At 48.1% G+C, this 26,572-nt stretch overlaps 1 protein-coding gene across 1 annotated transcript in view; it reads left to right on the forward strand.

Annotated features, from left to right (window-relative positions):
* ankrd50 (ankyrin repeat domain 50) overlaps window positions 1–23,559 on the forward strand; it is a 42,920-nt gene extending 19,361 nt beyond the window's left edge. Inside the window, exons 4-5 of the mRNA XM_035427214.1 lie at window positions 15,363–18,928; window positions 21,596–23,559. Coding sequence (XP_035283105.1) covers window positions 15,363–18,925 — 3,563 coding nt within the window. The 3' untranslated portion in view covers window positions 18,926–18,928; window positions 21,596–23,559. The remainder of the gene's footprint in view (window positions 1–15,362; window positions 18,929–21,595) is intronic.
* The last annotated feature ends 3,013 nt before the right edge of the window (window positions 23,560–26,572 follow it).

Genomic DNA, 26,572 nt, shown 5'->3' on the forward strand with positions numbered 1-26,572 from the left:
TTCCATCATTGGTTTTTACAACATTTTGTTTCAATTATTTTACTGCATCAATTGTTTGTGTTTATGGGCTGCTCAGTGTTCATTAAATCTTACTGCAGATCCCTTCAGCTCTTTCCTGAGGGCCAGATTTGACTTCAGAAACTCTTGTCGGCTACGTTCCACATTTCTAGGTGAACATAAGAAATGTGTGTGTGAGATGAACAGGGTGGACACATCCTTAAAGACCCACCTCATCAGACAGCGTCTTGGCCCCCTTCCTGTTTCTACCCTCTAGCGCTCTTATTGAATGAAATTACTTTGTGATTATTCTAGAGAGCTGTTTATATGGATGTTGGTTGTATGAATCTATAGCTGATGTTATGGTTCTAGTTTGGCATAGGCTAACTTAAACTTTAGGGTTTTAGAGGGGTTGAATATTAATTTGCTGGTCTGATTGGCTGTAACGTCCTTTAGGGAGGGAGGGGGCTCGGGTGTCAGTGGTGACTCTGTTTGATCGGATGCCTGGAGTCTGTCTGTTCCAGCACCAGCCTCTTGTCCAGTGACATCACTGCCTGGTGAACTCAGTAATGGCAGCCTTTTAACCGCCCTCCCATCAGATGTGCCTTGTCATTGGTCAATTTGTTGCTAGGCTTCTATAGACACTGGGTACATTTTTGTGGTCACTTTTAGGGGGGAAAATGTAGCTGGTGGGAGGATAGGAGGCTGGGGGGGTTGGTAAAAAGACTCTAAATTTAGTGACAAAGTGAATTGGCAACATTGGGTGGGTTATGGAGTGAAAGGAAGTTGCTGGATGCACGTCTTGCAAGGATGAGCATGCATGCATCCTTCGGAATGTGCAAAGGGCTACAACAGGTACCCCTACAAAAGGGCAAGCAGGTGTGATGGTTGGCTGTTTGGCATTTTAGAAGGCAGAACTAATGTATTTTTTAATTCCAAGCAAATAACTTAATAAATAACATTTAGATAAGACAACTTTAAGACCATAAACGTGTTGTCATTTTTTAATGCTGAGGTGATGAGATATTGTTGGATCCTATAGCCTAGATATGGAAGAATTACTTCAGCTGAAAATAAAATTCATGATTATAGTCTATCTTTACACATACATAAGCAGTAGCCTACATTGTGTCGGCTGTAGCATAGCAGAATACTTTAATCCTTTTCGTGGCCATTTTATTTTTAATGCTCAGATTAGTTTTTTACACCAGGTCAGTCAGAAACACTAGTCTAATTTTTTAAAAAGTGTTATAAAAAAAAACACTGTGAGAGTTTTTCCCCAGAACGCAGAACTAGACAATCAAATGAGGAAAAACTAAAACAGGGTAATTATCCATCAGAAGGCAGGCGTTAGCCGGAAACACGTTGTGCACAGGCAGCGCTGGTGTTCAGTCACGCTGTGTGAAAAGGCAGACTGCCTCACGTGTCAGTGAACCATCCTGGCCCGGGCCAAGGCGTAAACCACCCCCCCGCCACCCCCGTGTGTAGCTTTCTAACTGCTGAACCACGAGGGCCATAGAGGAGCTCCGTACGGGACACGGGTTCGAGATTCGACCTTTGACCAGGAGGTTATTCAACGGTCACATTCTCAAACTGTGCTAGAAAACGAGAGGGGGGAAAAACTCAAGACCGTTTTATTTGTTTTTCCTGAATATAGGGAGGCTATTGTAAGCACTGTCACGGCTCATTAAAAGTGGATCTACAGTGCAAAAAAATGCAACGATTAAATAAAAGTTCCAAATGAAAAATGGTAAAGGAAAAATTGATGTGTTAATATTCAGTGGTCTGGGTGAAGTTGTGACTCTAGCGGAATAAACGCCGCCCTTGTTGCCGCCTGTTTTGGTTTCTGCAGAGGGGGAACCACTTCGGGAGGTTTCCATGCCCCTGTGCACAGCTTCTGCAGGGGAGGAAAGCGGACTCCTCTATGTTTCCACTAGCCGCTCCGTTGTAGCTGGGTAAATAATCTGCTGGCTGCTTGCGGGGATGGTTCAGTGGGTTTGGAAAGGCTGGGAGAGAACTAGTTTATGAGGTAAAAGCAGTTTGTGTTGGCTGCAGTTCGCCTCTCCGCTACCTCTAACCCCGCTGTGTACATAGAACACAACACCGTTCACCTTTCGACAGAGATTCACACCAGGACATAGATATGTGCTCACTTTTTCTAAAAACATGAATAAAAATTACGGAAACCTGTGAAAAAGGCTGAAGGATTTGTAACACGCGGGGGGGGGACTGCTTACCCACAGCTGCTTCTGTGTGTTTCCGTGGGGTCTCTACACAAGGCATGTGGTTCAAAGGTTGTTTTGTTTTTTTTGGTTGTTGTTTTTTTTCCCCCCCGCCTTTGTGGATTTTCTTTGTGGCCTTTCATGAGGGAAGAGCGAGGGAAAACGCTGAGGCAGCGATCCGAGTTTTCAACAGCCTGAAAGCGGTGCCAATTTGACCGGGCCTCTGGCAGAGTTAGAGGTGGCGAGGAGTGGAGGCGCTAAGGCAAGCAGAGGTTTGCGAACGCGACAAGTCAAACGAAAAGGACTTCTCTCTCTCTCTCTCTCTCTAACATGACGCGGGTTTACTGTGGAACTCTCTGGACATTGTGCTACGCCCCGTTGGCTGCTGCTCTGCTTCCAAAATGTGTTCTCCAGCTGGAGGAAGTGTGTGTGTCCCCCCTCCCCCTTAATGGACTGTGCAAAACCACATCTGTTTACCACCAGCTAATTTACATCCTGGAGCTTAGTAGTTAATGTTTATGAAAAAAAAAAACAATAAAAAAAAAAAAAAAAGTCAGTCATGTATCCTTTTGTAAGTGACTTTGGCAGAAATGTGTATCTGAGCTGTTTGCTGAAAATATCTTGTTAGAAACTTCTATAAATGTCTTTGTGCAGAAAAAGAATGCAGCTGCGATTAGGTAAAACCTAACGACTGACCGAACCTGGAGGAATAGCCTATGCTAATTACACCATTACGAATGCACACCATTGTTTTTACAGCGGCTGCACTTTGTCGTGCAGCAGTAGGTGCGAGCGCTATATTTGCCATTGTGACCTCTTTCACAGACCGAAAAAAGAAAACGCACGGTCGCATGTGAAGTGATGGCTGTTGGGGGTAGCACGGCGTAGGAATCGTTAGCGGCCGTTATTTACTTGCTTAGCAGAAGCCCGTATCCAGGCCTACTCGCTCGCCTTTTACGCAATAAGAATTTTAGCAGCGGGAGAGTTTTACTGGAGCTGCTCAGGTAGCTTTCTGTCTGCTCAAACATGCATCCCTACCCTGGATTTCAACCTGAGACCCCTCAGTTAATAACCTACTTCCATAACCATTATACGACACTGCTGACCTGTTATCCGAGTCCTGTAATTATGTAACCATTAATATTCTCTTGCAGTATCAGGCTGCACTATAGTGCACTGGAGTATTTGTTGTGCACTGGAGTGTTGGCAAACATGATCATTTCTCTTGTGGCAGTGCAAATGTTAATTTTTATTTGTCCTGTTTCTGCAAGCCACTGTTTTCTGGTCAGAACAATTGGGATTATTTTTCTGTAAATATCTTGCCCAGCGGTTTGCTATATGTGAGAAATGGAGATTGCAGGGCTGAAATAGAGGTAAACAGTCACAGCTAATTAGCATAGCTGAACTGAGTCTGGCTACGCCTCTTCTCCAGTAGTGCAGAACCCTGATGGCTGTGAGTAGAAACTGTAATTAAGGCAGAAATATAAAAATTTTTCTGCCAGGATGGGTGTGGCTGGGCTGGGTTGGAAGGATAAAGGCAGCAGCAGGTTACTGCAAATGTGTTGCATTATTTCTCCTCTTCCTTTAAATAAATACCACCCCCCCCCCCCCCCCCCATGTGTATGAACACATGAGCGTTAAGACCCTACTGCTGTTCCACACTGGGCACTGAGACCCCTCTGCTGTTCCACTGTGAGCACTGAGACCCCTCTGCTGTTCCACTGTGAGCACTGAGACCCCTCTGCTGTTCCACTGTGAGCACTGAGACCCCTCTTCTGTTCCACTGTGAGCACTGAGACCCATCTTCTGTTCCACTGTGAGCACTGAGACCCCTCTGCTGTTCCACTGTTAGCACTGAGACCCCTCTGCTGTTCTACTGTGAGCACTGAGACCCCTCTTCTGTTCCACTGTGAGCACTGAGACCCCTCTGCTATTCCACTGTTAGCACTGAAACCCCTCTGCTGTTCCACTGTGAGCACTGAGACCCCTCTGCTGTTCCACTGTGAGCACTGAGACCCCTCTGCTGTTCTACTGTGAGCACTGAGACCCCTCTTCTGTTCCACTGTGAGCACTGAGACCCCTCTTCTGTTCCACTGTGAGCACTGAGACCCCTCTGCTGTTCCAAACTGGGCACTGAGACCCCTCTGCTCTTTTTCAACGAGCACTGAAACCCCTCTGCCTCTCTGGCATGCCTTACACACCCTCTGCCTCTTATTTATGCTGTGTCCATCACCCAGAAGATACCCTAAAAATTCAGAAACAACTTTGGAGTTCCAGGGGTGTGTGTGTGTGCTGGGTCACCCCGTAGCAGCCCCCATCAGGCGCGGTAGCGGGCAGCCCCGTGAATGGGTCCTTTCAGAGAGCCACGGCAGGTGACAGCGCAGATTTAGCACAGCTGATCGCTAACAGACACAGAGGGCTCATTTCAGTGGCGCGCTAGTGGCTCCCAAACGGGGGGGAGGGCACCTCCCAGCCAGCCCCCTGGCCCCTCCCGGCCCCCTGGCCCCCTGGCCCCCAGCCTTTGGCAAAAGGTCAGAGCATTCCTGACATATTCATCTTGACCACTGTTTCTTTTTTCCTTTCTCCCCACTCCCTATTTCCCTTAGTTTTTTTTTTTTTTGCTGTGGGACAGATTTCACCAGCAACTGTAACACCCTGGCTTGCTGTCTGTCAGTATAAACACAGGCCAAACAGTAATGCAAACGTTTATTTCCTCCTGTGCGAAAGGGGGGGGGGGGGATTTTTCTGTCAGCCACCTGTGCCGTCATGAGACGGCCGTCATTATGAAGAGGCCCAGCAGTGACTTCACTTGTGCAGATTCAGAGCTTGAATTGTTTTTATTTTTATTTTGGGGGGGGGGGGGGGGGGGGGGGGGGGGGGGGGGAGGAGGCGGAGGCGGAGGCGGAGGCGGAGGCGGAGGCGGAGGCGGGGGCAGGCATTTTTCCAATAGCGGCCTGGCAGGCTGCTCGGTTTTTTTGTGTGGAGTTAATTCTGGGGTCGTGGGTATAGGAGAGCCTGCCGCTGAGAGAAGGTCACCCTGGGGGATGGAGTTTACTTTCACGTTTCCTGTTTCCTGTGAGAGAAGCCAGGCCTGAGACTAGCACTGTACATTCCGACATTTTCTTCTGCTTGTGTCACATTTCCTGTGTTCTCTACTAAGTTCTTTAAAAATTTTTACTGTTCATAAGTTCGCAGTCAATTTAAATATGACAAATAAAAACAAATTCCAGCCCCCTCCCCCGTTTTTTTTTTTTTTTTTTTTGCACAACCACACCCCGAAATTCAATGGTGTCTGTGTCACACTACATTACAATTACAGTCACTTAGCAGACATTCTTATGCAGAGCTGCGTACAGTAGTGGATAACATACGTGTTAGTCTCAGAATACAAAAATGTATGAACACTTAGGTGTAGGTTTCATTTCAGCTTTGGGGGAGACACACTAATGGATTGCCTAGTCTCCTGCAGTCACATGTCAGGTTTCACAAGCATACTACAGCTAGTCTCGGGACCAATTCGTATGAAAATATTGGGGGTGACACACCTCCCCCTCGAACATACGGGTATGTATGAACATACTGCTGTGCTGAGGGGAATTATCTTGATATCGGTGTATCCTGCCTCTTCCCTGGGGCACATTTGTTCTGTGCCCCCCCCCCCCCCCCCCCCCCCCCCCCCCCCCCCCGCTCGCTGCCCAGTTCGGTCTCTGTCCCCATGGCAACCGGGTTCGAGGACCCGTGTTCTTAATCTGGCATGCCAAAGTTGACTCGTGCCAGTCAACCCGTGTCCGAGCATGATCGTTACGGTTACAGATGACTGGCTTGTTTTTTTTGTCTCTGTCCTAAACACCTGGAGTCCAGAGACAGACCTGTAAACAGGACTGAAGATCAGCACTGAGCGAAGAAACTCACTTTATCTGAAAAACAAGGCAACGTTATAACACTTTCAAGCTTTCACACTATTCCCCCACACAACAAAGGTGTGATTTAGACCTTAATATGTGTAACTATGCATTTTCCTTAAATGGTGGCAGGGGAAGAAGGGATGAAGGAGATATTTGAAATGATGAGTGAAGAAACTCACTTTATATAAGAAATATGCCAACATTGTGTGCTTTAATGGTGTCAAGCTTTCACGCATTTTACCCCTTTGGTCTCTTACAACCGAGGAGTGATTTAGCTCCCAGTATATGTCACTATTTATTTTCCTTAAATGGAGGGAGGGGAAGGAGGGAGGGCAGAGGGGATATTTGTAAAGAAATGAAGCCTGTCACATCTAGTGCTAATTAAAGTGCGTTATATGCAGCGTAGTGTGATTGATGGGAAGAATAAACAGCAGCCGAACCCTTACCTTAGCCTCGGAGCTCGTTTGAGTAATGTCAGAGGGGAGAGAAGGAAAGCGTTTTAACGAGGGGGTGGTGTCAGTGCTGCTCGGAATAACCCACCGCATGCCACAAATAACTTTGCAAGTACCTAACACTGGACCGGAGCTCTGAACACAGAGGGCCAAGGATATATCCTGATTCCACAGAGCTCTGGGAATGCCGTAAATAATGACGGGAGTATGAGGTTTCCCACAAAAGCAAAAATAGGCAGAACTACAATATTCTGTCTCTGATGCACTGATTACACCAATCATCGCGTTTCGCTCGGGAGAGTAAGTCGGCGGTTGGCAACTTGCTGTAGCTCCTCCTCTAACAGGGTTCTTGAAACCTCAATCTCCCATCACTGGTCCGAGGAGGAGAGAACGTTTTAGACCAGTGCCAAATACTAGGGCCCTGCAGAGACAATTATAGGAGAAATTGGTATCGCTGTGGTTGAGGCTGTTAAAATCTCAGATAAACACCATTCTGCAGGTTGGTAGCAGCTGCAGTACATGTTCACTGGGCTTCCTTATTGGCTAATAAAGAGCTGTTGTCGTGACTAGAGCAGGGGCGTGTGTGTGGGTGGGTTGGGAGGGACGTTTACAGCGGTGTTCTAGAACCCCCTTGCGAAAAAAAAAATTCCCTCTCCCTGGCTTTGTTCCCAGGAGCAGATGGGAAAATTCTTTACAAATTGTGTCCAGAGGGGGGGTCGACAGGAGGTCAGAAATACAAAATTTTGCCAAAAATAAATATGTAGAACCTGAGCAAGGGCAGATTCTTTGGAGACTCTTTGGAGATCTTTTGACAGAGTTGGTGCAGGTTATGTGTAGTTTTTACAGGGTTGTTACAGGTAATGTGGGATTTTTTGACAGGAGTGGTGGAGGTTATGGGGAATTTTTGATAGGGTTGGTGTAGGTTATGGGTAGTTTTGACACGGTTGTTACAGGTAATGTGGGATTTTTTGACAGGAGTGGTGGAGGTTATGGGGAATTTTTGATAGGGTTGGTGTAGGTTATGGGTAGTTTTGACACGGTTGTTACAGGTAATGTGGGATTTTTTGACAGGAGTGGTGGAGGTTATGAGGTATGTTTGACAGGGTTGGTTGAGGTTATGAGGCATTTTTGACAGGGCTGGTGCAGGTTATGGGGTAGTTTTTGTGAGGGACGATGCAGCTTATGGGTCCTTTTGACAGGGTTTGTGCGGGTTAGAGGTATTTTTGATAGGGTTGGTGCTGGTTATGGGTATTTGGACAGGGTTGGTGCAGGTTATGGGTATTTGGACAGGGTTGGTGCTGGTTATGGGTATTTGGACAGGATTTGGTGCAGGTTATGGGTATTTGGACAGGATTTGGTGCAGGTTATGGGTATTTGGACAGGGTTGGTGCTGGTTATGGGTATTTCTGACAGGGTTGGTGCAGGTTATTGGTATTTTGACAGGATTGGTGCTGGTTATGGGTATTTGGACAGGATTGGTGCAGGTTATGAGGTATGTTTGACAGGGCTGGTGCTGGTTATGGGTATTTTGACAGGGTTGGTGCTGGTTATTGGTATTTTGACAGGATTGGTGCTGGTTATGGGTATTTGGACAGGATTGGTGCAGGTTATGAGGTATGTTTGACAGGGTTGGTGCAGGTTGTGGGTATTTTTCACTGGGCTGGGGCAGGTTATGGGTGTTTTTGACAGGGTTGGTGCAGGTTATGGGTATTTTTCACTGGGCTGGGGCAGGTTATGGGTATTTTTGACAGGTGTAGCTGTGCATTAGGGAGAAGCCGTGCCACCACCATGATACCCTGCAGTCAGTCACACGGGCTCCTCTGCAGCTCAGGTGTGCGCTGCGGTGATTGAACCTGGCCGGATACCTTACACACAGGTGCAAGTGGGCGGGGGCTTCTCCGAACGAGCGGCCTCTTTCTTCCCGGGCCGACGAACAGCGCCGTTTCGCACGCGTCCTTCCTGATGGATGTGACTTTGCTGGGTGTGATATTTCATACCCGGGGTGAAACACACTGGAGAATGTGGGGGATATTAGACGGTAGACTGAACTTAATATGGTGCATTGTCTGAAATGTATTAAAAGGATTTTTTTTTTTTTTTAAACCAGAACAAGCTCAAGGTTTCATAGTCCTACTCCCACTGAGTACTGATAGTGTGGAGGGGGTGGGGGGGAAAGAGAAGAAAGGGAGATGGATAGATAAAGGGGGGAAGGAGAGAGTTACTATTGCTGTTATCTTAATTGTCATTACAATGCAACCGTTATAACAAATATAGACGCGTTTTCAAAATGTGTTGCAAAATAGTTCATGCAAATAAAACATTTAAATTGAATTGAACTGAATGAGGCAGAGATAGAGGTATGATATAGAAAAATAAAGATATGGCATAGAAATAGAAAAATAAAGATATGGCAAGTGAAAGATCAAAGAGAGAGAGAGATGGAAAGAGAGAGCGAGGGTATTCACGAGTGTTTATCACCACATTGCGCCGAGAGCTTCCTCTGCAGTAGCAGGTATCTGGCTGTGGCGCTGAGGCAGTGTTTGCGCCGAATATAAACATGTCAGCTGATATCGCTCAGGCAGGCCGGAGGTTCCTTCCGCTCCCCGCCGCAGCTGGTATTTAAGAGAGGGGCGAGTCCAGGCATGGCCGCCTGCCTTTACCTCCCGGCCGTCACGCCGCCAGTTCAAAGCGCTCGCAATCGCTTGTCTCCGCGCGAGGAGTCGGGTACGTTGCGCCGCGCGTCGTACGCAATTAATATCGGAAAATAACCGCTCTTTCCCTGAAATGTCTGTGCCTACAGCGCCCTTTTTTAAAAAAGAAAAATGTATATAATATTTTTTTCCTCATACCATTATTTTTTTTTTCTACCATACGTATTCTGCGGCCTGGTTCTGTTCTTGGTTCTAGCACTAGTTAAATCAAGAACAGTGCCGTGACCACACCTCCCACTACTAGACACCTTTACCATATGTAAGACTGGTAACTCAGTCACACCATTAAGCAAATTAAATGATGTTTCTCACCCAAACTATTAGAAAGTGGACAAATGAGTGGAGGGGCAATGGAGTTGGCAAATGAAATGCTTTTTTAAATTAAAATAGCGAGCCAATAGGGGCGGGCAGTGGTCAGTGTAAATCCCGCCTCTGAACATAAAAAAGACACACTGATTAGTTTAAAACTGTTTTTTCCCCCTTCATGTTCACAAATGGTTCTAGCCAACCAAATTGAACACCAAGGTGATGTTGACTGGGACTGGGTCTTAAAATCGCACACCAAGCTTTTCTGTTGCAATTTCGGTTCCCTTTTTAAATGAAAGGTCCAGCAGCTTCACTCGACAGGACATTTACATTTACGTTACATTCATTTGGCAGACGCTTTTATCCAAAGCGACGTACAAAAGTGCATTTTCATGATCGTGGACAACTGCTGAACACGGGTTCAGTAAGGTACAATTACTTATTTTGTACAGCTATTTCTAGCCGAGAACAATGAACACTATCCTGGTCTTAACATCTGCAAAGCCAACTAGGCAGAAGAATAAGCTACAGTATTAGGACAAATACAAATTACCAAGAAGTGCAGGGATGGGGCAACATGTAACAAGTGACAGGAAAAAGGGTATATTTTTTATTTTATTTTTTTCAGGACATATCTCGCGTATCTTGTAATCCCTAAAAAGGGTCGGTTTGCGCAAAGGAGCTGAAAAGCCGCAGGGTTAACCTGGTTAAAAGCAGGTGATTCTGCTTCTTTCCCTACCACAGTGGGTGAGTGGGGGGGGGCAGGGGTCGGTCAGTAAAATACGGCAGGGCACCCCCCCCCCCCCAGTGCCATTAGAGCCCTGTGCATATTAGCTTAGGTGCCTCCATTTTGAGACCGGTAAAATGTGGGCCCGTGCTGTGACAGAATTGAATTTTCGTCTCTTTTTTTCTTAATTTTGTTTTGCGCTCTGGAAAAGCAGATCTGAGCTTTCGAGTTGAAGTGAGCAGGGACTACTGCAGCTGCGGTCGCAGTTCTACTCGCGTTGCCTTCCCGTTCCGCTCACACTTCCCATGGCTTTTTCGCGTGCGGCGCGGCGCCATGCACCCGATGGTAGCTCTTTGTTTTTTGTTTTTTTTTGTTTTTTTTTGTTTTTTTACTTTCTGAAAGGTTGTCCTTAAAGGGGCAGGGGACGTAAACGGAGTGAAGAGCCGGGGGGGGCAGGATTGCACTGTCTCATCGCGCCTGAGGCCGAACTCTTTGTTACTGAGATGAAGGCTCACTTCTGCTGTGATGAAGGTTCGAGAACGTTGGGGAAACCGCCCACTTGCGCTCGGTTCAGTTCGGTTTAAACTTCCGTTAGTCTTGGTGAGTCACTTAGCCTGGCTGCTCAAAGGCACAACATTCCCAGCTTATGAACGACACATTGAACGACATTTAGACAATTGCAACAAATGGACCTAGTTCCAAAAGGCATGCCAGGGACACCCAGCAGGGGAGTTCACATTGCAGAATTTCCAGCCCACGAGTTTCTGGGACCCTATCACCTTTCTTCCTGCGAAAAAAATCTACCACTTTTGTTCAGCCAGCCAATGGGTTAGCACTTTCTTGGCAGCTGAATTCTGTATTTCCTGTGGTACATCTTCATGAATCCTTTATTGTTTTTGATGAAATTGACTGTCGTGATGTTGCACTTGGGTTCTTTCATTCGAAATCAGCAGCACACTTGGGCGCTTTGAAAAAATATGCCGGCCTCACCAGTCCATTCATTCTCGATGGCTTGGTCTGATGCCGTATCTGGTTGAAATGCGTTACATTACATTACATTACATTACAGGCATTTGGCAGACGCTCTTATCCAGAGCGATGTACAACAAAGTGTATAACCATAACCAGGAACAAGTATGACGAAACCCCTAGAGAGAAGTACCGGTCCAAGTACAGGGAACAACCGCATAGTTCAACTTGGACCCTGATGGTTAAACTGATTAACACTAACAACGAGAACGGCAACAACGCAATCTATGGAAAAATAAAAATACATAAAAATGCAAGTAGTCGTTAAGACAGGCGCAGGCGCAGGAGTGCAGTGGCTTTCTTGCGACTTTCAGGTTCCTTGCCGAAAGGTCCAGCCCACCTCACATTTGCTCCTCCCTCTGATGTGGCCTTGAAATTCCCAGCTCACGTCCCATTGGCTCTTCCTGGTTCAGCCTTGAAATGCCCAACCCTCTTCCCATTGGCTGCTCCCTCCGGTTGGACCCTCCCCTCTCCCACAGGCTGAGTGCAGCTGAGATGCTCTGTCTGCGGTATTAAGCGGCACCGGGAGCGTTGGGTCATTGACACTGCAAATTCCTGCACTCTGCCGGGATTAGCCGGAAAAATGTGCTCCGAGGCGAAAGTGCTGACGCAGCCCTGCGCGGCGCCCCGGCTGCAGCGGCTCTCGGGCCGCGGACCCATCAGCCGGCGAGAACCGCGCAGCCCCTGCAGCCGACAGACAACTGGGTCAAACCATTATCTGCAATATCCAGAAAGCGCAACAAACATATAAGAGAAGATACCCCGTTTTCAAAGGAATAACTAGGTTTTTTTTTTTTCCTTTCTTGGTTATGCAGTTTTTCATCAAAAAAACTTTTCTCTTATAATCATATAAAAATACTTTATATTTAATCCTTCAGAGCATGAAGTATAATTTAGTTCTGATTGCTTAAAGTTTCACCAGTATCCAGAAATAGTCTTCTTTCATGTGGCAGTTTTGGCTTCCCTGAAAATTCCCAGGGATCCACAGAAGACTTTGGAATGCATGTTTCATCCAAGTCTGGTAGTGACAACCATTCATTTGTTGTTTTAATAGAATGTAGTTAGTTGCCTCGTTGAGGATTAGGAAGGGATTTTTGTTGTCAGACGGCATTGTGGTCCCATCTGGAAATCTTCTGCCCTGATGTTGTTCGTGACAGATGAAAAACACCTACCTGCGGCAGAATCATCCGAGATATGATCAGATTATCCTCCACACAAGGGAAGATTTAGGCTTGCAAAAAAACCCAAACTGACTGAAGAGAGCTCAAAGCCAAAGGCCCCCAAACAATAGAGATGATTTGAGTTGCACAGAGATAAACACTCATTTTAATCATCAACCATCTCACCAGCATGAGATAATTTGCCCAGAAATAAATGAGCAGCTCCCCGATGAATTGCCTTTTACCTGTTGCTGTTTTGTTTTTGGAAGATGGATTAGATTTGTCCAAAGTCCTCCTGACACATTCACTGTTCCATTCTGAAATATTAACACCGTAAGTTCTCTTCTTTGTAATGTTTCTTAAGTGTTGGTCTTAAATTGTACCACCAAACAAGGGGACACAGAGGGATGGGGGGGAGGCGGCAGCGGGAGTTGTTTATACACTAATTTGTGCCATGGTTGGAGCCAGCACCTGGGTGTTCTGGAAACTACCGCTCTCTAGAAACAAAAAACCACGCGACACAGCTGGGGTTCGCCGCTCAGTAAATAGTTTGAGAGATCTCCCGCTTCCTCTCTTGGTGTCGTTGGCATTGTCCGTCTTTGTGGGCACTGTTGTTTTTAATCAGTAGGAGAAGGAAAGAGCCGCAGGGGGACAGCTCACTTCCTGCCCAGGCCCTGGTTGGGGTTTGAGGAATTACGTGGACAGCGTCTCCACAGGAGGGTGTGGGCGTTTTGTAAATGTGTGCGATGCGTGCGCTGGCCCTGTCCCGGGATCCTGAGGCGCAGGAACAGTTTCCTGTGGAGAATGTGGACAGCAGGCATGGGGGAAGGGGACGGGTAATTCCCAACATCTGGAGCCTAATTGCCTCGGACAGCGCCGGAGGACCCTGTGGTTAATTTGGAGAGCAGAAGTCCGTGTATACACACACACACACACACACAAGCTTTCTCATGCACGTACATACTCACACATATCCTCTTACGTTTGCGCGCACTCAAAGTGCTTTTTACTGTGACGAGGGGAAAAGTGACCTCGGACACCACCTGGGTGTAGCACCCACCTGGGCCATTTTGCACCAGAACGCTCACCACACATCAGCTGGAAATGGTGGAGGTGGAGAGCGAGAGAGCGATTTTGTTTTTTGTTTTTTTTTACAATTAAACCGATTAAACCAACCGCAGGTTGTCAAAGCCAGGTTGGGAATTTGGACAGGACACCGGGAAACCCCCTACTCTTTGCAATGAGTGTCATGGGATGAACTACAATTGCTTAGCTTCAGCCACTCAGCCAGAGCAGGATACACGGTGGTATGACTGGTGGTGGTATGGTAGTATGTCATGTTCTTTGATGAACCTGATCCTGGTCAGTCTTGGGGGAGCGGGGAGGGGGGCTATGCGAGGTTATAGGAGTATCCCCCTCCTGAAACCGCTCAAATCTGGCTGTGCCGTAAAACCATCTTTCTTTGCTCCTGTAAAACCCTAATGTGTCTGCCAATCTGTCTGTCTGCCTGTCTGCCATAAACATTATTTTCCCCTGTACTGTTGGGCCGTAAGAATCTAGCACATGCTAGCCGCTAATATAAAATCTTAACACGCACCCTTACTGTGGCCTGAAAAAGTATTTAATTACCGGTAATGAACTATAGTGTGAACACCTTTTAAGATTGTTTTTAAACATGAGGTGTTCTGGTGGGTTCATATTGCATCAAGGGCATTTGTTGGGTCTGCCTCATTTTTATGTGGGTTACAGCGGTAAGGATAACACTTCCTACTTAGATTATCAAGATGAAAGGATCGCAGCATCGACCGTCATCTCTTAAGACCATCAATTATTCCTCCCCCCCCCATGCCCCCAATGTTTAAGAGAAACATCAATGCGGCCGCTATTGGGGTCACTGGGGACGGCGTCTCAGGCAGTTTAAATCCCTTCAAAGCACCCTCCCTCTGCAAAGGGCTGAACCAGGCCGGCCTCCCGCTCGGGAAAATTAAGGCTTGACCCGATGATGTACTCCAGGGACTTGACTCTTAAAGCCCTTCCCCCTGATAAAAGCGTGAATAATTTTGAAAATGATAGTAGGAGGTGGGGGTAAGGAGAGGTAGCTGGAGAAGGAATATCACTGCTCTCAGCCCTGCTATTGAAACAGGCAGAGAGAATGGGCTGTGTGATCATGGCAAACTTGCAGAGATATCCTTACATGCCCCCCCCCCAAATACCTCTTCATCAGAGGCAAGTAATTCCCCAAATTCACTGCACAAATATATAAAATAAAAACCCTTCTGGGTGAAGAGGTTGCAGTAATGGAGCTGGAGTCTTAGTACGTTTCTGCCTGCCTCTGAGAGGACAGGGCAAGGGCTAACAGTGTCTGCTGTTTGTAATGAGCTCATTGTTAATATTACAAAGTTTCTTAAATTGCTAATGTTCTTTTATTTCATATGATTATTATGTATATGGGAGGGGGTGGAAGGGTTGCTGTCTGTTTTTCCCCCACTTTCTTGATTAGGGACTTGTTCATTTCATTTGTGTGCCTTGATGTTTTTGTAACACAAGCTCACTTCTCATGCAAATTAAATGTATTTGAGTATGTAGAGAAAGATAGAAAGATTCAATACTGGAAGAGATATGCAGAGGGAGGGAGGGCAGAAGAGGGATAGGAAGATAGCCTAAATAGAGACTGAGAGATGGAGTGAGAGATAGACAAAGCTGGAGGGGGGGAGACAGGAGGGAGGGAGAGATGGAGGGGCAGATAGATGTAAAGAGGGAGAGAGGTGTTGGGCGGATCACATTGCTGCAGCGTTAATGAAATGAAACCGTACTTTTTTAATCATTTTTTTCCCCTTGTCCTTCCTCTCACAGGATTTCGCAAGATCAGCCTGGATGACCTGCGGAAAGCCTACATCGTCAAGGACGTCCAGCAGTACATCCTGCATCGCCTGGACCAGGAGGAGGCGCTACGGCAACACCTCACCAAGGAGACGGCCGAGATGCTGAACCAGCTGCACATCAAGAGCAGCGGCTGTTTCCTGTACCTGGAGCGCGTGCTGGACGGTGTGGTGGACAGCTTCATCATGCTGCGCGAAATCCGCGACATCCCCGGCACGCTCAATGGCCTCTACCTCTGGCTCTGCCAGCGCCTCTTCGTCCGCAAGCAGTTCACCAAGGTGCAGCCCATCCTCAACGCCATCTTAGCCGCCCGCCGACCCCTGACCGTCAAAGAGCTGTACCACGCCGTGTGGACCAAGAACATGGCGCTCACCATGGAGGAGTTCCAGAAGAAGATGGACATCCTGTCCAAGCTGCTGGTGGAGGGTCTCGGTGGCACGCGGATCCTGTTCCACTACAGCTTTGCGGAATGGCTGCTGGACGTGAAGCACTGCACGCAGAAGTACCTGTGCAACGCCGCCGAGGGCCACCGCATGATGGCCATGAGCTACACCTGCAGGGCCAAGGAGCTGCAGCCGCGCGAGGTGCAGGAGTTCGCCTTCCACCTCATCAACTCCAACCTGCAGATCGAGCCCTCCAATCTGGCGCTCTGGATGGTGTGGAACGGCACCCCGGCCCAGGACTCCCTCAGCACCTCCATCCCCAAGGAGCAGGAGGTGCTGCAGCTGCTGGTGAAGGCCGGGGCGCACGTGAGCGGCAGCGAGGGGGAGCGGGCCTCCTGCGCCGTCCAGCAGGCCCTGGAGCGGGAGGACTCCATCCGCACCCTGCTGGATAACGGCGCCTCCGTCAACCAGAGCGACTCGGGAGGGCGCACCCTGCTGGCCAACGCTGCGTACAGCGGCAACCTGGACGTGGTCAACCTGCTGGTGTCGCGCTGCGCCGACCTGGAGCTGGAGGACAGCCACGGGCAGACGGCGCTGACGCTAGCGGCCAGGCAGGGCCACACCAAGGTGGTGAACTGCCTGATCGGGCGAGGGGCGGACATCGACCACACCGACCACGACGGCTGGACGGCTCTCCGCTCGGCGGCCTGGGGCGGCCACTCGGAGGTGGTTTCGGCGCTGCTCTACGCCGGCGCCAAGGTGGACTGCGCCGACGCGGACAGTCGGACCGCGCTCAGGGCGGCGGCCTGGGGGGGCCACGAGGACATCGTGCTCAACCTGCTCCAGCACGGCGCCGAGGTCAACAAGGCCGACAACGAGGGGAGGACGGCGCTCATCGCGGCCGCCTACATGGGCCACCGCGAGATCGTGGAGCACCTGCTGGACCACGGCGCCGAGGTCAACCACGAGGACGTGGACGGCCGCACCGCGCTCTCCGTGGCGGCGCTCTGCGTCCCCGCCAGCAAGGGCCACGCCTCGGTGGTCAGCCTCCTGATCGACCGGGGCGCCGAGGTGGACCACTGTGACAAGGACTGCATGACCCCGCTCCTGGTGGCCGCGTACGAGGGCCACGTGGATGTGGTCGACCTGCTTTTGGAGGGCGGGGCCGACGTGGACCACACGGACAACAACGGGCGCACCCCCCTCCTGGCGGCCGCCTCCATGGGCCACGCCTCGACCGTCAACGCCCTGCTGTTCTGGGGCGCGGCGGTGGACAGCATCGACGGGGAGGGCAGGACGGTGCTGAGTATCGCCTCTGCCCAGGGAAACGTGGAGGTGGTGCGCACCCTGCTGGACAGGGGGCTGGATGAGAACCACCGGGACGACGCCGGCTGGACCCCCTTGCACATGGCCGCCTTCGAGGGGCACCGGCTGGTGTGCGACGCGCTCATCGAGCAGGGCGCCCGCTGCACCGAGGTCGACAACGACGGCCGCGTCCCACTCATCCTCGCCGCCCAGGAGGGCCACTACGACTGCGCCCGGATCCTTCTGGAAAACAAGTCCAGCGTGGACCAGCGGGGGTACGACGGGAGGAACTCGTTGCGGGTCGCGGCGCTGGAGGGCCACCGGGACGTGGTGGAGCTTCTTCTCAGCCACGGCGCCGACCTGGACCACAAGGACGCCGACGGCAGGCCCACCCTCTACATCCTGGCGCTGGAGAACCAGCTGGCCATGGCCGAGTACTTCCTGGACAGCGGGGCGGACGCGGAGGCGCGGGATCCCGAGGGGAGGACGGCGCTCCACGTTTCGTGCTGGCAGGGGCACCTGGAGATGGTGCGGCTCCTGGTCGGCCGCCGCGCCGACGTCAACTCCTGCGACAACGAGAGGCGCTCCGCCCTGCAGTCGGCAGCCTGGCAGGGCCACGCCCACGTCGTTCAGCATCTGATCGACAGCGGCGCCCGGGTCGACCACACCTGCAACCAGGGCGCCACAGCGCTGGGCATCGCCGCCCAGGAGGGCCACCTGGACGTAGTGCGGATCCTTCTGGAACACGGCGCCGACCCCAACCACGCCGACCAGTTCGGCCGCACGGCCATGCGGGTGGCCGCCAAGGGGGGGCACGCCCACATCATCAAGCTCCTGGAGAAGTACGGGGCGTCCGTGGTCCTGAACGGGTGCAGCCCGTCCCCCGTCCACACCATGGACGAGCGGCAGCCCGTCGGTGCGGCGGGAAAGCTGCAGTCGCTCGCCGCCAAGTCCAACAGCTCCGGCAGCACCGGCGCCGCCAACAACGGGCCGGCCCACGCTTTCAGCTCGCCCTCTGAGTCGCCCGACTCCACGGTGGACCGCCACAAGTCCTCCCTCTCCAACACCTCCCTCAAGAGCTCAAAGAACTCCTCCCTGCGCACCACCTCCTCCACCGCCACGGCCCAGACCGTGCCCATGGACAGCTTCCACGGCCTCAGCTTCACCGAGCAGATCCAGCAGCACTCCCTCCCACGCAGCAGGAGCCGCCAGTCCGTCGTCTCCCCCACCTCCACCAGCCGCTCCCTCGGCCTGCAGCAGCCGCCCCCTCCTCCCGCCTCCCCGCCCTCTGCCGAATTTGAGTGGGGTCAGATAAAGCCCAGCCTGAGGTCCACCAAAACGGGCAAAACCGGACACGGGGTGTCCAATGGATCCTCCAGCAAGGGAGTAGGAGGAGGAGGAGGCTCCGGGGAGAGGAAGAAGCCCAAAAATGCAGGGTCGTCCTCACAGGGCCAGGTCCTGGAGTATGAGATGACCCAGTTCGACAAGAGGGTCGCGCTGGGCAAGCCGGTGCTGGGACAGGGCATTGGCGTCGGGGGGCTGAAGGACCCTCCCTGCAAGCTGGCGGGCCAGTCCTCAGCAGCCCACCAGCAGTTCCTCATTCAACAGCAAGTGTGCGCCGAGAAGAAAAGGAATGGCATCATGACCAACCCCAACTACCACCTGCAGGGTAACCAGGTGTTCCTGGGGAGAGTGTCTGTGCCCAGAACTGTGCAGGACAGGGGGCACCAGGACGTGCTTGAAGGCTACCCCATTGGCGAGACAGAACTGAGCCTCAAGCAGGCCCTCAAGCTGCAGATTGAAGGATCAGACCCCACCTTTAACTACAAGAAGGAGACGCCATTATAGCTGGTGAGTTCCTTCAGGCAATGTAATGTGATCCCATCCCTCCCGTCCCAACTCATAGCTCCTCCCCCTAGCCACTCCCATCCACCTCTTAACACCTCTCCCACACCCCTAGCTTCTTCCATAGTTCCTCCCCCCAAGCCGCTCCCTCCGCATCTCATAGTACTGCCCCCAAACAACCCCACCTCCCTTTTTGGTCTCATTGTTTTGGGGCGGAGGTTGGAGAGTGAACTTGCAGGGTGCTTTGAGCTGTTTGTAGAAAGCAGTGAGGGATTTTCTTTCGCTCAAAACTCTCGCGTGTCGTGTGGCAAAGCTAATCTACGGGTCAAAGCCCCCCAAACTCTGCCTGTGGTGGGAAAAACAGGCCCTGCATGACCTTTCCATTCAATCTGGAGGAAGTACAGTAAGCCATTTATAAATGCTACGTCTGCAATCACATCAGTCTCAGACTTAACCATTGGCTTTCCAACGCCCTGAGGTGAAAATCATGTTTCACTGTTATGCGTGATTGGAACAAAGCAGGCATCATGTTTCATTTATTATGGCCAGTGGGCGGTGTAGCGAGCGATGTGCCATGCCAGTGCACAGGCAGGCTTTTGTTAGTTCGGCATTGAATGTCTTAATGAAATGTTGTTAATGAAACGTGACACGACCCATGCACGTTTCCAAATTACAAAAGAAGCTTTTGTCAGGAGGGCGGGGAAGAAATTGGTAACAATTTAGGCACTTCAGTTATTATTCAACCCTAAACAAAGACACGTTGAGTGTTAATAAAGGAGTCGTTTTTGACAGTTTAAAACAGGACTTTGTTTTCTGAAGGAAGAAAACGGCAGCGATTGAATCTGATGTGAACGTCACGTAGCTGCACGAAGCGGACGAGGTTAACCTGGCAATACACAAACGCACTAACGCTTGCCTGTCAGGCCGTCGTACCGTCTGTCAGGCACTTCTGTCACCAGGAACTCCGAAGCATTCATTACGCCATAAATCAGCTCCAGCTGAAGAATTTAAATTGTTAAAAACGCAAGGAGACCGATGACTTTATCGCCGGGTGTTGTCTTACGGTCATAAGTCATCCAGAGTTTAATGTTTGAGACTCCCTTTCCCAAGGAAGATGGGGGCAGGGGGGGGGGTCATTTAATGACTCAGAAAAACAATTAAACATTAAGCGCAGTACCAGCTAAATGGCCTGTAATGTCATCCAACAAAGCAAACAGAAAATAGGTCAATACAGTAATGGAGCTGCACAGGATGCATTTGTTTATCCTAAATCGAGTAGTTTAACCATTATAGATTGTACATTTTGGTTTTCTGTTAAATATGGTTGCTGTAGACTACCTCTTCTATAGTTTCACCTTCCTATCTATTTCCGTCCTATTTTACTCTTTACAACCGAGACCAAAAGTAACGTGTATATTTTTATTGTTATAATTTCTATACTTAATTCAGCCTTCTTGGCAGTGGTAGTTTTTTGTTTTTTTATCCTGCTATAACGTGTGTTGTGAGCTGCGTTTCTTTCATGATCAGCTGCTCCTGTGATTTAATGCAGGCATTCTGACCTGAGGGTCCCTTTTGGGTACAAATCCTGCTGCATTCTTTCATTTGACAATAGCACTGTGGTCCAGGTGCAGGAACGCAGGCATAGGGGAGTGACACACACACACCCTTGTCTCGTCCAGGGTGGGTTTTTGTTTTAGGACCTAGGCACTATTGTCACTCTCAATTAGGCCACTGTTGGCAAAAGCTGGAGGCTCTGACCACCTTGTTTCTTTAGGAAAGATTAATGCCATGGCAGTAAGAGCAGTTTACAGTGTGTTCGTTTGGCAGACTGCTTTCTCCAAAGCTACTTGAAAGGCCGTCATGACAACCAACACCCAAGTGCAAAATTAAGAGGCAGCGACAATCCTTAGAAGAGGGTAGACGAAACACTAGATATTTAGCACGTAGCTGAGTACAGACCCTGCCACTGCGGGCATGTGTTACATTGCACTCTTAAGTACTATAGACTTACCAGAGGGTCAACTCTCACATTCTTTCCATGCCCTGTTTTGCTTAACTGCAGGAGGCATTATTTAGTGACCAGTTTTGGAAGCTGTGTAGTAACTTATGACAAGGTGATGAACGTTTTACCTTTAATGGAAGAGAAACAGTACTTTCAATGTTAATAATATCGAGTGCAGGGGCCTCCTGGTGGCTCACGCAGCAAAGACGCTTGTTGCGAAAGCAACATATGAGCGACTGGGAGTCCCAGCGGCCCAGCCCATTGCCGGCTATGGCCAGAGGTGGCAACAGTTGGATGTGTGAACCGAGAATATGCTGACCACCTCCGATGATGTGGGCAGTATGTAATTGGTGGTGCACCTGGAAAAGAAGCGAGAATAGGCGTCACGTGAATCGGAGGAGTCGTGTGTCTGCCCTCTCCTCCTGAAGAGTCGGCAGGAAGGGTTGCAGCGGGAGTTCAGTTGGATTTCGGGTTGGGAATAATCGGGGATAAAATCAGAGGTAAAATATTGATTTTAAAAAAGAATGTGTTGTGCACCATCTGTGCATGTCTGTGATATTATAATAAAACCAGAGGGGGAGCAGCTATATTTTGTGTTGCCAGGAGTCCCTCGCCATCCCAAAACTCCACACCCCAGACTGACCTTCCATATCTTTGTTTCCATTTTCCAGGTGTCCATCATCCAGACATTGGGAAGAAGAATGTGCCAAAGCAAGCTCCTTTTGTCCACGTCATTTAGCGACCCTGTTTCCACACACGTTCCCGCCTGGAACCTTTGGAACGTGCCCGATGCCTGGGGGAAAAATGTGGCCAGCGCACAGGAAGTCCCTCCCCACAGACTGATACTGCAGTGTGCCTACATCTGTGATGGCCTTTTCTCTCTGTCCTGCACGCTACCCTTTTATTTAATAATTCATATTTAATATGCAGAGTATGCACTTTTTTGGGGAATTAAAGTTTTGTTTTCATTTCCTCACATTTTTATTTTGTTTGTTTTCTAACAAACAACTTGTTATTTTATGTAAATGTTACAATGTTTAAGTTTTTTGTTTGCTTTGTTTTTAATGTGTATTAATTGTCCTGCCTGCTCTTGTTTGGGACAATCTATGAAGAGCAACGCCGCCACATCTTCATGTTAAATATCAAGATATTGTATGACATGGGGTACCTCTACCCGCATCGATGCTCTGCCTTCCTCCGACACCCCAAAACTCTGTGTTAAGCTGGAAACACAGATCGTTTCAGTGTTCTGAACATCTCGTGTGTGATATGTTAATTGCAATGCTAAGTTACAATGTGGGTATAATCAAAGCATATTTATTATGGAAAAAGCCACTTTTTTGTTTGTATTCTATGTTAAACCATGGTGCTCATAAGTTGACTGCAGTTCAGTTGGATTCCTCCCATGAGTGTGCTTGCATCATTTGTTTGTTTTGTGCATCTGAGTATGAGTATTACTGGAGTGTTTGAGAGAGAATGGGGCGTGTTAATTCAATGTTGAAAGGTGGCGTGCATTCATTTAGTCCCTTGTGGGACCTTCCTTTATCACATGTATGTGCTAAAGTTTTTTTTTTTGTTGTTGTTGTTTAAATGGCAAAAAAAGAATAACATGGACTGCAGAGTTTGGTGCTAAATGCGAAAGTTCTCAGAGTCGAAAGCGCGATGTTTGTTTCCCCTCCTTCCACAGTACAGGACTTGTGCGCTGCAATTCAAGGAAGGAACTGCTTGCCCCCCTCTTCCCCAGTACTGTCGTCAGACTATGTGGACAGCACATTTTTGTGGCCTATGCCACAAGCTTCTCTCCCTCTTACTTCACCCCCATAAAAAAAGGTTTTAGAATAGCTGATTCTGCCTGACATTGTCTAAATCATTGCTTTAAATGTTTCACATGTTGAGGCAGCTCAGCGGGAAAACATTGGTTTTTCAAGAGCAGCGGTTCCATAGTCCACGGAAGTGGCTCCCCATTGAGGGGGTGAGGTGGGGGTGATTGGGAGGGGTATTCGTTGGAGAAACAGCGCATCTGTTCCTTGCTGGACTGGAGATGGGAATGTGAGCATTTGTGTCCCTTTTTTCCCCCCAAATTCATTGAATTTTTTTTTTTTTTTTTTTTGTTTTAATAAATGTGCTGGCCTTTCATGTTAACACTGTTCCACTGTTGTCCAAAGAGAGAGAGAAGGTAGTCGAGTGGAACAGAGAGATAATGTATGCATAGCTACATTTAATTAAGGCCAAACGAGGCATTCTCTTTGAGAAAGGATGTGAACTGAAGGGATTTTTTAAATTTAGTTTTTTATTCTCTTATGTTTATTCCTCCTTTTTTATTTTATGCACTAGCAAGGAAGCAGAAGTGAAATGGAAAGTGCTAAGGGCTCTTTGAAGACCTGTTCTGGACAGTATTCACCCATCTTAAGACATTTTGTTCACTCAGCTTTTTTTTTTCCCATTTTGCTAAGAAAGTGTCTGTTTTATCCTGTCATGTTTCAGAATTTCAGTTAAACCATTAGTTGTAAATAGCTTACAGTGTACATTGAACTGCTCAATTTAAATTCTTATTTCTTGTATTATACTGAGCTGAAATTCCTGATGTATATTAAAGTGCTTAATAAATATATTTGCTTTACTGCGGGAATAATGACAAATGTTCTTATTCCATTATTGTAGCCCTCTGAGTTTGGATTTTTTTAAATCGCATTGCGCTTACATCAGGTAGATTGCTGCTGTTTTGTGTTAAGATACTGTATATACAACAAATCACTATGAGAGAGAGGGAGAGACATTGAGTATAAAACTCTAAGCATTTCCGGAACTAGATGGTCAAATTTTAAGAGATCTTAAGACTGGGAATCAGCACTTTACTCTAACAGCAGCGGTAGTGCTGCGGGAAATGCCTGGTTACACATTTGGTCCTATAGTCTGAGGAGTTTGTTAAATATGACATTCATAGTTTGTTTGCATGACATTAGACCTTCCTTCACTGAGTCAACACGATTGGTTAGAAAACATAGGTCACTTTCTGAAAAGTGGGCAGGGTTTGTGACTCTGAACTGTACATCTTTTGCCCCACTTATAGAGATTCTGCTTCCAACACGACTAAGTGCATTTACGCTTCCCAGAAAGTGGCATGTGCAGCAGTAGTTGATACGACCTCAGTTCAGCAACCAGCTGTTGAGTTGATAAGATGGCATCTGAAGTCCAAAACCACAGGATGAAAAGAAGTTTTGTGCACTGGAGAGATGATCCCCTTCTCTTTGGTCAAGTCCCATATGTGAGAAGAACAGCAGTTTGTGCACAAGCATAACTGTGTACAGCCTCCATTTCAAGGGAACAACAAGGGAGCAAAAGAACGGTTCAATGACCACCAGCGGAAAAATCTGCACTGTGACTCGTTCCTTTTTAACCACATGCCAAGTGTCAAAGAAGAGGTCCATTTTTAGCATGGAAGCTTCTAGAAGGAAAGGCCTAAAAGGACACAAGGAAGCAAAAATTGGCCAAAAAACCAGATGTCAAAATTGGACTGACTTTCTGAAACTACTGAGCACTAATCATGAGAAGGGAGGGTAAGACTGCCTTCATATGACTGGCAAATAATTCATAGATATTTATTCATATAAAACGGCAACAAAACTAAATGTTTCAGCACAAAGTTGCCTTCATCTGGGTGGGAGTCAACAGTAACCACTTGGGTTTTTTATATAAATGTAGGACTTTAATCTTATCTTGCATTCAGAGGGAATTAAATGGACATAAGCTATCAACAGTGGAACAGTGTGTAGCGATCCGTTTGTTAGAATGTTCTCTTTTCTGCAAATCATTAAATGCACTCACCAATGAATCATGCAAAACAAAAAAAAACATGCAATCCCAAGTAAGGTCGTATTTTGAATGGGTCAGAGAACTGGTACCCGATAAGTGGTATCCTCAACATCAAGGTTACGGTCAATAGCATTTTGATTAACTCAATTCAAGAAATTACTAACTAAATGTTAGTTCATGAATTGGTAAAAATCCTCATGGAATATTATGAGCATTTTTAAAAATAATTCATTTTCAGTTCATTTCAGTTCACTGAGTGGAATTGGCCGCAACTCGAAATGGCTCGAAATAACCACTGCCTGTTCTAATTTTCAGAGAATGTGTACAGGAAAGAAGCTACCCATGAGGTAGGCTGCACATATCAAAACTTTCTGATGACAGGTGGTCGTGTTTATGTTCTTATATAGCCTATGCTGACAGGAGACCTTCCTTTCAAAATGGGCTCAGTTCTGATCTGCATTGCTCATTTTTTTTGCATGGTGGACACTCCTGCTGTCCTTTTAAATAACAGTGAAATTGGAAATCCTCCCCCATAGCTTAATAAAAGGAGGACAGTCATAAAGACCCCCCCCCCCCCCCCCCCCCCCCCCCCCCACTCAACACACTCCAATACATAGGGGGGTGCAAAATAGGACCTCTCCCAATTTGCTGTCACTTTGACAGCACTCAACACCCACAGTTGATTTGTCTGATGCCTTTTTATTAAATGTTGTATTTTATGGCTGTTCTGCAAAAAATGTGAAATTCTGTGTGTTGTGCTGGCAGCACTTCCAAGCTGCTTGTGGTAACTTTTGGCCAAAAAAAAAAAAAGTCTAAAACCAAAACTTGCCAAACTAAATAATACTTTTCTCCCCTCATAAACTTTAAAATTTCCCACAAACTAAATACAGCATTTGTTACATTCACTCAGTACACATGCAGTTGTTTCAATGCACCGAAAAACCTTTTAATGCCATATATTAAAATGTATCAATCAGGTTTGTTTCACAGGAAATTAATAATCTCATTAAGAGGGTTGCGAGATCAGAAAATTTTTACCAGCACTTTTGCTTGGTATATTGAAACAAAATGTTTCTTGCACGGATGTAATGTTCCTTATTTTAGTACAAGTTTTCTCCATGCAAGTGGGCTCTCCTGAAAGTGGAGTTAAAGATTATATTTCTTATTTAAACATTCAGTGGGCCCAGAACTGGCTGCTCGATAGTGCAAACAAGGACATAATCCATATGCTCCTAGCAACCACTGAGCAGCTTTGATCTCTTCCCTTGCCACAGCAGTGATGGGTTCCTACGCCCAGTCCTTCAGCTCTCCAGGACTTCATAGCGATCTATTCCCTGAAATCTATCCCCGGGACATCCAAAGACTCAATGAGATAAATGCACTTCACTACAAACAAGAAACATTAAATATGCTTTCTCAACAAATTCGACTTCTGCTCCTTTGCGCTTCTACTTGTTAATCATGACTGAACACATTGCAATGGGGGGATAAAAAACGTCTCGGCCATTTGAAAGTATGCTAAGGGCTCCTCGGCAGTTCAAGCACTGTTCTAGTGCATGGTCTAGTGTCCCCCTCGGTCTAGTATCTGTTCATGTTAAGGCACTGTTCCAGTGTGTGGATGAGCCCCACGGACTGGTATTATTTAAGGCACTGTTCCAGTGTGTGGATGGGGCCCACAGTCTGCCTGGTATCAAATCTGGACTGTGCCAGTGCCAACTGAGATCAGTAGTCCTGCAGGGTGAATGCGCAACTGGCTCTAGCATTGTCCCATAATGGGAGGGTTTCAGTTGGCCACCCAATCTCCATTCAAATGAATTCCTACAGGGACATGCAAC

The sequence above is a fragment of the Anguilla anguilla genome, chromosome 7 (genome assembly GCF_013347855.1).
Source record: "Anguilla anguilla isolate fAngAng1 chromosome 7, fAngAng1.pri, whole genome shotgun sequence".
Classification (NCBI taxonomy): Eukaryota; Metazoa; Chordata; class Actinopteri; order Anguilliformes; family Anguillidae; genus Anguilla; species Anguilla anguilla.